Source organism: Eublepharis macularius, chromosome 2, assembly GCF_028583425.1.
Source record: "Eublepharis macularius isolate TG4126 chromosome 2, MPM_Emac_v1.0, whole genome shotgun sequence".
NCBI classification, from domain to species: Eukaryota; Metazoa; Chordata; class Lepidosauria; order Squamata; family Eublepharidae; genus Eublepharis; species Eublepharis macularius.
The window spans coordinates 138,618,090-138,633,131 of record NC_072791.1 but is presented as its reverse complement, the minus strand read 5'-3'; the positions used below and the strand labels follow the sequence as shown (position 1 = coordinate 138,633,131).

Genomic DNA, 15,042 nt, shown 5'->3' with positions numbered 1-15,042 from the left:
CACACAACAGGTGATTTTATTCCTTTCAGATAGTAAAGAAGAACATAACTGGTGGGGGGAGAGGAGTATGGGTTGCTCATACACACCCAGATTCCTCCTAGAGCACGATTCGGGTCCAGTAGCACCTTAAAGACCAACTAAATTTCCAACGTATGAGCTTTCGAGAGTCAGAGCTCCCTTCGTTATACTTTTCTGAATCGTACAAACGTCCATTATATATGCTACAAAGACAAAAGGATATCCTATAACTTTCCTCCTCAAAGAAGTCCACAGAAATTGGACATGGGGTTGCATATCGCTCTGTTATTCTCAGTCGGCATCCCAATTATCACACACGAAAGCAGTGGTATATGTTAAATCACATAATCTCTAGCGCCTCGTACAGGCGAGTGTGCAAACTTGCAGAAATCCCCGAAACAAATAACAGGATAGATTTCCCAACTTGGATTCCTTTAGACGACAGAGAAGTTAAATTTCCAGAAATTTGGAAGCCCTAGGAAACAAAAATGTCTTTTCCCGGGCTTTTTTCAGGGCCCCCAAATCTCCATTAGGCGCTAGCAGAAATAAACCCTGCGTCATTTGCGCCGGCTTCTGTCCTTAGGACTGCAGCCAAGACCTCCCTCAAAACAAGCCTCTCTGGGTCGAATGCCGTCATTAAACGGCAGCTGCTTCGAGGAAGGCGCCACCACAGGCCCGTTCCGCAGCTGTGCTCCGCGCGACCCTGGCTGGACGCCCCTTCGGGTCGCTCCCCCGCCCCCTCCCGTGCTTTCGGGGCCACAGGGAGGAGGGAGACCCCGTGGAGCGTGTTTCCGCGCCCTCTTCCTCCTTTCCCAACCAGCAGGCTCTCCTGGCTCCACCCTCCCAGGGGCGGTGTCGCCTCTGCCCCGCAGCCATTAGCCCGCGCTGGAGGCCTCGCTGACGTCAGGGAGGAAGGTGACAAACCGCGGCTCCTCCCCGCTTCAGGCACGCACGCCATATAATACTTTCCTTCTGCATTTTGCCGGTCAGGTGCAGGAGGAGCCGAGCGAGCAGGGAGTGGCCTTCGCTGAGGGAAGCGGCGGCGGCGAGAGGACGCTCGTTCTGGGGAGCCGGCAGAGCCTGCGCTGCTGTCTGAACTCCTTGCAGAAGAACACGCGTGGACCGACACACAGCCGCGCCCCACTGTCATTCGGTCCGATCGCCTCAGTGCTGTCTCTGCCGTGCAGCGGGACGAGGCGAGGTTTCTCCGGCAGACTCTGTGGCTGTGCCCCACCTCGCCAAGGGCCTGGGCGGCGGCAGCGGCGGCAAAGAGGCGATGTTCCCGCTGGGCTCCACCTGGAATATCTCTTTCGCGGGCTGCGGGTTCCTGGGGGTGTATCACATCGGGGTCGCCAGCTGCCTGCAAGAGCATGCGCCTTTCTTGGTCGCGAATGCTAAAACCATCTACGGCGCCTCCGCTGGAGCTCTGACAGCGACCGCTCTTGTCACTGGAGCCTGTTTAGGTAAGAGACGGACCGGGGCACCTGAGGCTTTGATCAAACGCGCGGCGGCGTAGAAGCGGCTGAGAATCGGAGCTCCCTTCCTCAGATGTTTCGCAGGGACGCAGGCGCGGAGATCTTTCTCCTTATCCTTCTGCGGGGGGTTGGGAAGTTAATCAGCCCTTTGTTAGAGAAGCGCTTTATAGCCTTGTGAAATCCGTTGGCATCTTTGCAGTGAAGCAGGGCTTCGGGTAATAATGCGCTATGGCCCCTTCTTGTGTGTGTCCTTAATGTGTGATTGGTTGCCTATGCAGGAGAACTCCTCACGAATATTTTTGTGAAGGTAAAAGCTCAGTGGTAAAAAGGTGCCCTTGGTAACAAACAGGCATCTAACAAATGCTCTGCATTTTGCTACTATGCTTTTTATGAAACACAAAATCTTAAAATATCCATGCATATAGTATTCAGGATTCATGAATCCTGGACTGCTACTTGTACCATTGTTGGTTTGTTTGGCCTTGCTTCTGGGACCTGGAATACAAATAAGATACTGTAACTTATAAATTATTCTCTTGATTTTTTTGTTTTGTTTCTATACTTACATGCAACACCCCATGACCTGGATGGCCCAGGCTAGATTGATCTTGTCAGATCTCAGAAGCTAAGCAGGGTTGTCCCTGGTCATTACTTGGATGGAATTCCACCAAGGAATACCAGGGTTTATTATGCAGAGGCAGGCAATGGCAAACCACCTCTTGCCTTGAAAACTCTATGGGGTTGCCATAAGTCTGCAGCAACTTTATGGTACTTTACACACACACATCTGCATCCCCTAAAAGGAAGAAGACTCTGCGATGTGAAGTCCCAACTGCTCTTTAGAACATTAATAGGTATAGGTTTTCAAGTTGAAATGTATTTCTTGCATGTCTTTTAAATGTCCTCCAAAAGTTTCTGTTTGATGTTTTTAAAATATGCGTAGAGCTATAGCTTTTGAAATGCTTTACTTCTCAGTAATCCCCTTTTACCTTACTGGGACTTAATTCTGACTAAAGAAGAAAACATGATGCTGAGAGAATCTTTCTTGAATGTGAATACAAGCTTAGGATGGGGAATTGCTCTTCCTCCATGGCATGTATCCTAAACTTTCAAAAATGCGTGATGTGCAGAAGTACAGTCAGAAAAGTATAGGAGCTATGCCAAAAGGAATAAAGGTGCTGTTAGCCTCCCCTGATTATATTGATTGTTTTAGTTTTTCTGCTTTCTCTTACTGTCTTTTCCTTCTTAAGTTGTTCCTGAGCCTCTTATGTTGTGATCCTGTGTAGTCTTACCTAGGAGCAAGTCCTATTAAACTTGCTTTCAAGTCGTATGCATAGGACTGAGCTCTTTTTTTTCTTTTATAGACTTTATTGGGCTCTGCTCAGTGCTATTCTCCACTGACACAATCAACTCTGAATTCTGCTTTGCTGTGGGTGTTTCCCACATGGAGACAGGCTTGTGTAGTTTTGCTGCTTAAGCTTCTGATAAAGTACAGGAGCACTAGGGCTTCCGCATGGCAGGTTTCCCTGCCCCAATTCTGCTCACCACTAGGATATTTTCCTTGTTTAAAACCTGCAGTTTTTTTATTTAAACAAAAGCAAGTATTTAATTCCTATCATTCTGGAGATATGCCTTTAAATAAATAAATTTTAGCTTCATTGTGATTGTACTTCAGAAGTTGCTCATGGGAGTGAGATCACTGTAGAGGCATCTGCTGTGGTTCTCTTTTCTGTAGCTGAAGTCCTCTTACTAGTCTGTACACATACAGTGAATATCAGTAAATTCAAATTACTTTTGCAGAAAAAAGATGCAAAAGGCACAACCAATTCTTATCCTTCTCATTTCAGACAGTGGTTGTTTTAACAGACATCTTTGTCAGTGATTTGGTACCTGCTTGTAGATATGTTGGGGTTTATTCGCATGGAATCAATAGTTGCCTTTTATAGGAGTATTCTATAGAAGCAATATCCAATGCTGAATAGTTTTTTGGGTGAAGTTGGGAGAAATCTATATTTTGATTCTTTGCTGTGACTCCCATAATAATTGAGATCACTTCATATGCTACAGTTTCTCTGTCTCGCTGATGCAGTTGGCTTCCAAACTATTGAGTAATTGCCAATGTTTCCCTTGAAAGCATACAGGAACAACATTAGTTTCCCCATATCCTCTACCTGTTGTCAGCTACAGTGGGCTTCTCTAGTATTCTTGAGACTATGAGATTGTTTCTTCCCTCAATCTGCAGATAGTTAAACTGTCTGGGTGAAACGGAAGGGGCACATTCAGTGCTTTGGTCATAGGTCTTGTTGACAGTCAGAATGGACATACTGAGCTAGATGGATCAGAGATCTGGCAATATGACACAGCTTCTTCATATTTTCAACTTTCATACCCCTGCATTCTCCTGTAGGTGTGGCCTGGCTTGCTGTAGTGCTGCCTGCTACTATGAGAATGATGTGTCTGTGTTTCCTGTGGCAGGTGCAAAAACATTCAATTTTCTAAATATTCTAGTTGTGTCTATGTTTCATGTGACAGATGCAAAACATTTTCAGAATTTTCTAATAAACATCTTGGAACTGCCTGCCTAGTAACTTTAATTTTTTCCCTATCTATTGTGGAAATAACATTGATACCAATATATTACCAGGATATAGATTTATTGATAGGTAGAACAGTTAACACTGAGAGTAGTGGAATGGTAGTTCAAGGTGTCAAAACTGAGAATTAACTCCCTCATGTTTTAAGGTTCCAAATTAATAGAAATATGCTTGATAAAAGTGGCAAAACACAGAAATACATTTCATAAGTTATGTAAATATGACTGACCCCCCAGACTTACCTAGGGGCCGAGTTGCAGCCTGCGGGGCGGCAGAGGGGTACAGGGGCATGGCAGCCGCCATGTTCCTCACCAGCAACCTCTTCTCCTCGCGCCCTCCCCCTCCCACACCCAGGAATTTTTCAAATCCTGGGCTTGGCCAATCTCAGATGGCCAGGGAGGGGGCGGGGTGTGGGTTGGACCTGGGAGATGAGGGCACTTCTCAGGTCCACCTGCAAAGCTTAAATAAGGGGCTGCTGGCTCTGCTTCCTCATTCCACATATTGCTGCGAACCCACCCACCGCTCCGTATTTCTTTCTTGTTGTAGGTCACCTTCCTCCCTCCAGTTGGGGGGGGGAGTTGTTTTATATCTTGTATTTTTCTTTTACTGTGGGCAGTTGGTCATGGGGATCGGATTCTTTTAGGGGGAGATGGGGCTTGCGTGCCCTATCTCCCTGTAAGGGGATTCCCTTAAGGAATCTTGGGAGTGAGTGTGTGGATGCATGTCAACTGGGGCTGTTGGGCATACTCAGTCTTAGGTGGCAGGGGATCCACATAAGGGTGTTTACGCCCACGTGGTTTCCACTGTCTGCCACTCCTTGGTTTCCCCTCCCTCAGCATGGCTGAGGAGGTGTGGTGGTTCATCGGCTGCCACGTGGGACAGCCGATGTTCAGCATCCGACTCCCAAGCCTCACCAGTGTTCCTTTTAGCTGTCTTTTAATAAAGTTGTGGCCTTCATTTCGCCATACAACTGTGTTGTGATCTTTGTCGCCTTTCCCCCTTTCCCCTGCGCTGCCGCTTAGCGCTGGGCTGCAATGGCCTTTAAGAATTACATAAGGACTAATGCCCTCCTTTGCAGGGGAAGAGGTACAGTCTGCCTAGCTGTTCCTAGCTCTTTATACCCTTGAATAAGTCACCTAAGCTATTTGCCACTTCTTATATTTTTAAAGCACCAAACTAAATCTTATAGTCCCATGCCTGAGGAACGTTCAACCCAAGATGCTGAATGTGGTTACAGCATTGTCTATCGCTGCTATAAAGGAATACGAAGCGGAAGGATTGCAAGATACTGCGCCTTAAAAACCAAGAGGTATGTTGCTGGCATAATCTATCTGCCAGCACTTCCCTGGAAAGCCTATGATCCTGGGATAGTGAGTTGCAGCTAATCCAGGCCATCTTCAGGCTTTAGAAGTACACTTATGTACAATATGTAACATGGATTTGTGGGTCATTCACATGTACCTCATGTTCTCGCAGAAGTGTTGTATAAGTTGAGTAGCAAGTGCAGGCCCTTGAAGGTATAAGTGAAGATTTGGTTACTGACAGCTTCTCTGCTTCCACTGCCCTCTTAATAGTGTGTTGTCAAGTGCTCAGTTGCTGGTGTGCATGTCGATGCTTGGAACTGTGTCAGTTGAGCTTGTTATCAGCAAGAAGAGTTGTATTTATTACTCCATCTGTATTAATCTTATCATTAAGCAAATTAGTCTGTCATATAGATTGTACCTTGATTCTATGCTTGGCAATCCATTAAATTGTGTTACAAATGAAGCTGCCTTATACCAAGTTGCTACTGTTCTGTCTAGCTTAGTACCATCAGCTCTGACTTGTAGCAGCTCTCTGGGTCTTGAGCAGAGAGAGGTGTTTCTCAGCACCTGCTACTAAGATTTTAAATGGTAGTGCTAAAAATTACACCTGGGATTGTCTGTTTATAAAGTGTGCTTCTGCCAGTGAGCCATGGCCCCTCTCTGTTGTGTGAACTCAGGAATAAAGAATATTTTCTTGTTCTTCATTCCCTGATAAAGTCATTTGAAAGGTTTGTGTTAATTTCACAAATCTTATGTTAAGAGGAGGAGTTTATATATGGCCAGTAGCCTGTATCTGAAATACATTGGTAGTTGTCTCCATTTTGCTCCTCAACAGGGGCAAAATGTTTAAATTAGGAAGTGTGTGTGCATGCACATGTGCGAGAGTGAATGAGAGAGCAAACATACCTGGACTTACTGCTAGCCACCTTTTGTACAAGCAAATGAAGGCATAGACATAAGGACCCCATGAAACAGAAATTATGAATGGATGTAAAATGTGATTAGGAAAAGATGAGTGTAAGCACTCAAGTTTACTTTAATTAAAACTTATAGAAACATATAAAGTGAGAGATGCTAATGATCAACATAGGCTTACTGTGTGAATCCTAGGTTTGTAAAACTATATGTGTGAGAAGCGTAGTTCTCCAAGGAATAACCAGACTTACTGGTTATGAGATACACTCATGAAATGCTTTAAAGATGAAGCTATGTGCACCTGAACCATAGTTATGGTGAAAAAAAGCTCTGTTCAGGTCACGTGGAAGAAAATTCACAAAGGTGAACACAGATTTCTGTTGAAACTAAGATGGACAGCTTGTAAACTCTCTGTTCTCTTAGTATTTCTGGATTAAAATTTTGATTACTCTTGGGGAAAAACTTGTATAGCAAAACCTTTTTTTTCCTGTATGCTATATGTAAACAAACTGACATGGAAAAACCTCTTGATTTTGTGTGCCAATGTTATGGGCTTCTTAACAGTTCAATCCAAAATCTGTATGTTGTAACATCCTCATTGCCTGCCCTCTATGTGTGATCATTTTCTATAGATATGCCTTTATAAATGCAGTTGTTGTTACTGTTGAATGTTGAATGTGATACTAAAATTAATCCTTAGACTGCTATTTCACTGGTTTAGAGGCATGGCCTGCTCAGTTTATAGATTTTTTAAAAAATCAGTTTCTGTCCTTAAATTCTTAAAACGCAGATCTTTTTATAGCATCTACCTCAGGAAAATAGCAATGAATCGTGTTGTGTTTGTGGTACTGATTTTTGTTCTCATAGCGGTTTGAAAAGAGAGTTCCTCTGACAGGCATTTATGCTAAGGCCTATGTGAAGGGTATTTCCTCACTTTCATGCTTAAGAATATAGTTCATGCTGCTTCTTCTGTAACCATCTGATAAAGGCAGAGAAAGACTAGTAAAGGTTAAGGAATTTGTCGCTTCTTTAACTAGCAATAAACTGCATTTTAATGTACATTTTTCATCTGTTGTACTCTCATCTCGTATATCTTTCTGAAAGGAAGAAAATAACATTTTTGTCACAAAATGTGTCTTTGAAAAATGGTCATGACTCACAACAGTTTCCAAAGTGGTTCACTGCCTAAAGATAAAAACAGTAATCATAAAGAGATTTTAATAAAAACATATTACTAATCCAGTGATTAAACAATTAAAAACACAGTAGCATTAAAACCAATCCTGAATTGCATAAACTTACCTAAATACTTGACAAGAGAATAGTTTTCATTTGCTTTCTAAATAAAACAAGTAAAGGGGACTGGTGAGCATCATGGGAGAGAACATTATATAAGATTGGGTGATCACTAGTAAGGCCTAATCCTGGTAAGTGTTGATTTTGAGCAGATTTTAGGGAGTGGGAAGATTCACATGAGAACTGGTATTTTGGACTCAAATCACCTGGTTTAAAGATCAGTGTAACCCTTTGGATTGTGCCCAGAAATAAATGGGTGGCTGGTGAAATTAGAGGAGCACTGATATAATATGCTCCCTCCTGTCAGTGCAGGATGATAAACAAGCAGCATTATTGTAAGCTAGCTGGATTTTCTGTACAGTCTTCAAGGACCTCCCTTTGTAGAGGGCATTATGGTAGCCTAATCTAGGGGTCCTCAGATTATGAATCATGGTGGCAGTGGCCTTGTTTCTAATACTGGCTTTCACTGGTGGAGCTGCTTGAACTGGTAAAAGGCTCTTCTAATAACAACCACTAGCAGAGGTTAAAAAACAACCCTTGGTCAAGAAAGAAACTAAGCTGCAAAGGTTGCTCTTTCAGAGGGAGTCTAACCCTGATAACATCAAACGCCCCGGTAAATGCTAGATTGTAGGAGGCAGAAAGATATCATAAGGAACTCATAGGATAATCCCATGGAAAATACCAGTAGTCCCCAATATTATTTTATATGCTTTAGAAAGGACCAGAATGGACCAGAACCACTACAGTGACTCTGAGATATAGCTCTTCAAGACAACACAAAAGTGTACTGTGGTACCAAAAGCTATTGAGAGATTCAAGAAAATTAAGAGTCACATTTGCCTTCCCCCCCCTCTCTCTGAAGGTTATCAGGCAGAGCAACCAAAGTAGTTTCAGTTCCAAAATTAAGTCTCAGACCCAGTCAAAATAAATTGTCAACCAAAACTTTTGGAATTGGCCTTCCACTCTCCCCAAGCACCCTATTTTAAAAAGATGAGCTTGAAGGTGGTCTGTAATTGACCAGGTCATTTGACTCCATTAATTACTTTTTTGATATGCCCAGGTGAAATATCAAAATGTAAAGACTCTAGACAGAGCTAAAACCAGCATGCTGTGAAGTCAAATAACTACATTTTCTCAAGCTGCCAAGAGTCTCATGTATGAAGCAACACCCAGAAAATATTCTGTCTGCTTCTGAAAGGTTGTATTTAACTCACCTAACTCTGGAGAGAATGGTGATATGTGTTACCAACAGGTGATTCTCTTCTATCTATGTGTAAGATCCAGCTATGTCACCTATCCCCGGATAAAATTTAAGGAATGGCCCATAATCTTTAGTTTAATTTATCCCTCTTCAATACTGTTTTTAAAAACATGCCCTTTATTGACCCAGATCTAGAGCAGTGTTGAACTGCCCAAATAAACAGAGATAAATAAAGGACAGTTTGCTTTACACGTGAGCGTAAAGATCTGGCTTTTCTCACCATAGCAGTGGGGGCTAACAGTCTTCCTAGCTATGCTTTCCCAATCTCAGCTCAGTAGATGGGACTGTTCCTTTTACTTAAGAAACCCCACTGCCCCCCAATATATATTATGTCTCATAAAACTGAGACATTATGTGATAATTCATGGCTGTTTGTCATCTGCCAAATGTGTTACCCTATAAATACTGTATATTCTGAGCATTTTTTGGATATGTAGGTAGCTATTACTATTATTAATGATGCTTTATTTTTAGAACACTAGAGATTTCAAATTACACATACATTACTTCAATGTGGTGTGATAGCTAGAGTGATGGACTAGAATCTGGAAGACCCAGTTTGGTTCCTCACTGTGCCATGGAAACTTGGGCTAGTCACATATCCTTATCCTAATATACCCCACAGTTTATTGTTGTGAGGAGAAAAGTGGAGAAGATAATGATGGAAGGTATTTTGGGTGCTCATTGGGAGAAAAGGTGGGATATAAATGAAGTAAAATATAAATTAATCTTTTCAACAACCTATAAGATAGGCCAGTGTTTGTTCTTAAATTAATGTTGTAACAGTACATTTGGAAATATACAGTGTAAGAATATATCACACACATTTTACAAAGGGAATTTATACAAAGAGTAGGTTCAGTTTGTTCATGGACCTCCCCAGTGATTTCAACATCTGGCCTATGCATTGGGAAATGCACATATGCATACATGTGTATACTTACTGGCAGCCTGACAACCCATTTGCAAAGTCCCCATGGTATACTACTGGATCTGAAGAACATTTTCAAAAAGTGTTTTTAGTGTATAAAATAAGATCCATCTTGTGATACCAGCTTGAAGGCCTCATTAAAGGAAGGGCAAATGATTGTGCTAGAGTAAAAATGGTCATCAACAAGACATTATTTGGGGGAATCACTCTAGTCTTCTGAAGGATCCTAATCTTTGATGCAGTCAACAAAATCATTCAAGCATGTAAGGACATTCTCAGTAGTGAGAACTCAAGCACATATACTCCGTACACTCTGTGTTGAAGGTTGCAAGTTTGTTTGGTGTGATAAAGATGTTTAACATTCCACAGGCATTTGCTTAAGAGGATATACTATGGTTTTATTGGTGTCTTCCTTAAGACCTTTTGTTCCAGCCTTGATCCAGGACTCGGTGCTGGCTACTTGATGATCAGGGCTATGTCATCAGGTGATAAGGCAGCAAGATTCCATGTGATTGCAAGAAAGGGCACTGTTCAACAGGAGATCTTCCCCTAAGGGTGATGTCAGCAGTGCTTTTTGCTCCAGTTACCTGAGGCGAATGCTCTACTATCAGGCCTTGCTATTAAAGGAACATGCTTGGTATTGCTAATGGAACCCTTAAAGTTGGTTTTTTTAAAAGGTCTGTTTCTGATTGCTTTTGGGGGGGGTGTTGTTCATACATGTTCATCTGAAAATCTGTATATGGATCTGTGGCTAGATCACAGGCCTTCATTCAACACATACCAACAAATAGAAATGTGCAGTTGAAATTTTACTAATAGCAATCCAACATTAACAATGCCCACTTTGTAAATATTGGAAATGCTCCAAATCGGAACAAAACTATCTGTGGCATTCAGGACTGGTGGAAGCCTCACAGGCTGGTTTTGATTTTCCAGGCAACAGGAAGGATTGGGAATAGCAAGATAAAAGAATAACAGTTGAGAACAGGATCAACCCTTTTGGTGTTTTTGTGCTCAACATTTGCAGTTCCGGTTAAATATTGCACTGTCTCATTGACTTGGAGATGGCTTTCTTACCCTGTTTAACCATGTGTCTTGGTGTGTGATCTTCAATATCTTCATACCAGACAGTCAGGAGAAAACATTTTTTTTTGTACTGTCACAGAGACAGGACAGGGCTAAGATGCAGTGGCAGGCACCGCTACAGGGGACAGATGGAAATGTTGCCATTTGTGAATCCTAGGAAAGGCAGAAAATGCTCCTATATGAATATCTGTGCTCATGCTGCAAGTGAGAATTTTAATTGTCTCTAGAACAGAGACACTTTTTCTTCTGCCTGAAACATGGGGATGAGGTGTGCAATTCCTCAAAATCTTATATCCATTGTATAGTGCTTTTCAGTCTGGTTTCCTCATCATTTAATAGGTCATGTCAAAATACTTACGTTTTGTTTCAGCATTGTATCAGCTCTGCATTGGATTTTTGCATATTTTCACATTTCTGCAACCTATAACCTATTGTATTAATTATTGAATGTCCCAGTTATTGATCATGTTGATTTACACTGTGAAATCTGCACTCTCAGTGAAAAAGGTGGACTATTAATGATAATGATGATGATGGATAGGGAGGAAGAAATGGTTTTCTGTTGAAACTAATGGGAATGACTGTAGGATTGATTCAACTACCCTTAAAATATGACATTACAAAATCCAGCACATTATTTATTTACAATTTTTTGAATCCTGCTTTTCTGCCCTTGCAGGGCCACCAAGGCAGCTAACAAATTAACAACATACAAATTAAAATATCATCTTAAAACCCATTACAACAAACACATAAACATTAAAACAATTTAAAACCAGCTTTTAAAATAAATACAAAAGATAAACAGCATTTTAAAAATGTAATACAGCACTACTCTGAATATGAGCACCCATCCTTTTGCCACACCCCTACCAACAAAATGCTTCTTCAGTGAGTTGGGAAGGTGCTATAAAAGGTGCTATCTACCAAGAATTCCTCATAATGCAAAGCAAATAGTGTAAGAATGAACAAGCAGGTAAACAAGCTGTTTCACTTAATTGAATGATGGCTCAGTATTGCTATGTCCTTAGATTGAACTTCCTCTTACTAGTTTATTGAAAATTTGTTATTTAGAGATCTCTCTCATTGCAACAATGTATGTTTAGTCATTTGACTTCTAAAATATCTTTATTTGTGACACTTGGTTTTAGACAGATGTAGTGGGGGGCGTGTTACATAGCTACTTTAGAGGTTATATGTGACTGGAACACAATTCAGTCTCGTATAAAATATGTAATGGTATTTCTGTTCTTCTTGACTTTGGAAATGCTGACACGTTGATGCTGATATGAGGTTCTGGAGAGGGGAACTGGTAGTAAAATACAATATCAAGTCTCATGTTTTTGTAAAGCAAGTAAAACAGTATTGTGTTTGTGGCTGGAACAAAGTGTTCTAGTGAGTCGCGTTTTGATTTTTTTCTTATGGTTTATGGCAATGGCTTCCTTAAGTCATTAATTAGAAAAATTCTTGAAAAACCTGGTAGAAGAGAGAAGCTTTTTTTTGCAGATTGTCTAAAATAGTGATACAGGGCATCTAAGCAGTCTCTAGAGAGTGAATGCTATAATGTTCCAGTCACCCCTGAAAGTGCTCTGTCCCTAACAGAGGATGACTTTTGTGGCCCCAATGCTGACACCTAGAGCTGCAATTCTGTAGGATTGGGGTTAAGTTAGTGTGTGTTTGCAGGGTTCTTCCCCCCCCCTTATTTCAATATAGTGGATGGCAAAAAATGCCAAATATATCCTAGAACCTTCTAGATCCGTAAGTCTTTAGGGATGCACATCCTAACTGGTCTTCTAACTCTTGCAAAGGTTCAGGAAAATATAGCTCCATCCTTAACCAGGAGGTGATCCACCCATGATAAAAGTGCAACAATAGCGCCGATACCTTGTATCAACTCCACAATATCCAGTATATCATCTTGCACATGGGTTGGGCCAGATCCAGTTTTTCATGAAAATCCCGGAAAATATACCTCCCATAAAAATGCAAGGAAAAGCAGTGAACTAATAGAGAACTCCGCTGTTTACTTGAGTGTCCAGTAAGGTTGGGGAGGGGGGAATCCGCACAAATGATAAGAGCAGTCCTATGGATTTATGCTGAGTTGTTTAGTCCCTATCTTCTGTGGCTGCACTTCCTTGGAGGTGCACAGTAACTGGAATCTGATCATTTCCCAGAAGCAATCTAAAACCTCCTTTCTTAGGGAATACTAATGAGGGGGCCTATAGCATTAATGTTTTATCTTATCTTTTTAAATAGTTTATGAATACGGTACATTTACGACTACAATACATTTTCTATGCATTTGCTGGAGTATTAAATACTTCCAGAGAAACTGAAATTGCTGGATTTGCGGAAGGGATGTGCAGAAAGAATGCATTGATGGCACAAGGATACAACTGCTGGTGCAAAACTTAGCTGCTTCACAATACAAAATTTTGAGTTACTGGAGTGTGTATATTTCATTACATTTTTTTCAACTGCAAAGACCTCAGAGCAGTTTACAACACTTTTAAAAATACAGTGTTAACCACATGTAGGATTTGTATGTCAGCCAAGTAGATTTTTACCTTTTTTTTCATTCTTAGGCATTGTCTGCTGTCACGGGTTTTCTTGGTACTTGTGTCTAGGAGCAGTGTTTACAGTACATCATGTAATGAAAGGTTGTTCCTAACCTTCCTGGAAAGTATAATAATCAAACAAAGGAGATGGTCACATGATCCCAGAAGAGGGCAATAGGTGCTAGTGATCTGCTAATCTCTTTTCAGATCCTGTGGACACTGATGGAGGGTATGAGAAGCAAAGCCTGTTGCTGTTGCATTTGAGGTTTTATAAGTGATTCGTATTTCTTTTCAACAAGAAAATAAATCTAATACAAGAAATCAGAGCTCTATCTATGAATGTAGAAGAAAAGAACACTAGTGAGGTATAGTGGCTGTTGCTGGACTAGCTTCTGGGAAATCCAGATTTGTACCCCCTCCCCCAACTCTCCCATGGGAGCTTTCTGTTTGCTTTTGGGCCTGTCTGAGCCTAACCTACTTCATAAGTTTGTTGTAAGGATAAAATAGAAGAGAATGAGGCAAGTTGCTTTGAGACCCCATCAGGGAGAAAGGTGGGGTATAAATAAAGTAAATAAATGAAGGCTATCTTGAGGAGTTCAGATGCACCATTGCTTTTTTTGAGATCTCACTAGCTACCTTTTCTAATGTATACAGGAGGAGCCTTCCCAGTATTTTTTGTAACAGTCAAAATATCAGAATATTCTAAGAATTCCAGAGAGGTAGCCAGGTTAGTCTGTAGTAGCAAAACAAAACAGAAGTGCAATAGACCTTTAAAGGCTAACAATATTTATACTAATATATAAGCTTTCACAATGTGAGCTGTCTGTGACTCAAGCTCTGACTAGACCAAATTTTTAGTCTTTAAGGTACTGCTAGATTCCTGCTTTTTTAGACATCTCTAAGGAGTGTGGTATGACTAAGTGCTACAGGAATTGTCATTCGGACTTGGCCCTTGGAAAGGCACCTTGCAATTAGTCTGGTGAAATTGTTGAAAAGGAAGAAAGAGGAAGTCTTGGCCAAAGCCCTGGGCCTGCACAAGTTGCTGTGTAATGCTCCACAGGCCTTGATGCAAAAGGTAGGTAGAACTACATAGAACCCAAATATGTGGCTATCACAGGTCATAAGGGCTTCCCTAATTAATTTTTTTGGGGGGATGACTCAGATGAGTTTAATCATGCTCAAGCCTCTGAGCTATACTTTTCCTCTGATCAAACTGAAGTGGCTTGTATCTATCATGTGTGTGGCTGCTTCCACACATGTTGGATAATCCACTTTCAATACTCTTTAGTGAACATTTGAAACTGGTTTTCCACGTGTGGAACAAAAAATCCATTTCAAAAGGATTGCGAAAGTGCATTGAAAGTTCATTACTCAACGTATGTGGAAATGGCCTGTGTCTTTTCTTTGCAATGGAATGTTCCGAGCATCAAAATGTTCTCCCACTGTTTTTTGAGTGTTGTTATTCTTAATTCAGATTTATGTCCATTTTTCTTTTGCATTGCATTGCATAGGGATTGTCCTGTTTGTCCAATGTAGAGAATGGACGGGCATTGCTGACACTTCATAGAATATATAACATTGAAAGATCAACACGTGAATGAACC

The 15,042-nt window shown here is 41.3% G+C and overlaps 1 protein-coding gene across 2 annotated transcripts in view; it reads left to right on the top strand.

Moving 5' to 3' along the window:
• The first annotated feature begins 1,123 nt into the window (after window positions 1-1,123).
• The window catches only part of PNPLA2 (patatin like phospholipase domain containing 2), a 55,192-nt gene continuing 41,273 nt past the window's right edge, over window positions 1,124-15,042 (top strand). The window contains exon 1 of one of the 2 annotated variants that reach the window (XM_054970839.1): window positions 1,124-1,481. In XM_054970839.1, coding sequence (XP_054826814.1) covers window positions 1,295-1,481 — 187 coding nt within the window. In that variant the 5' untranslated portion in view covers window positions 1,124-1,294. The remainder of the gene's footprint in view (window positions 1,482-15,042) is intronic. The other variant, XM_054970838.1, reaches the window with a different exon arrangement.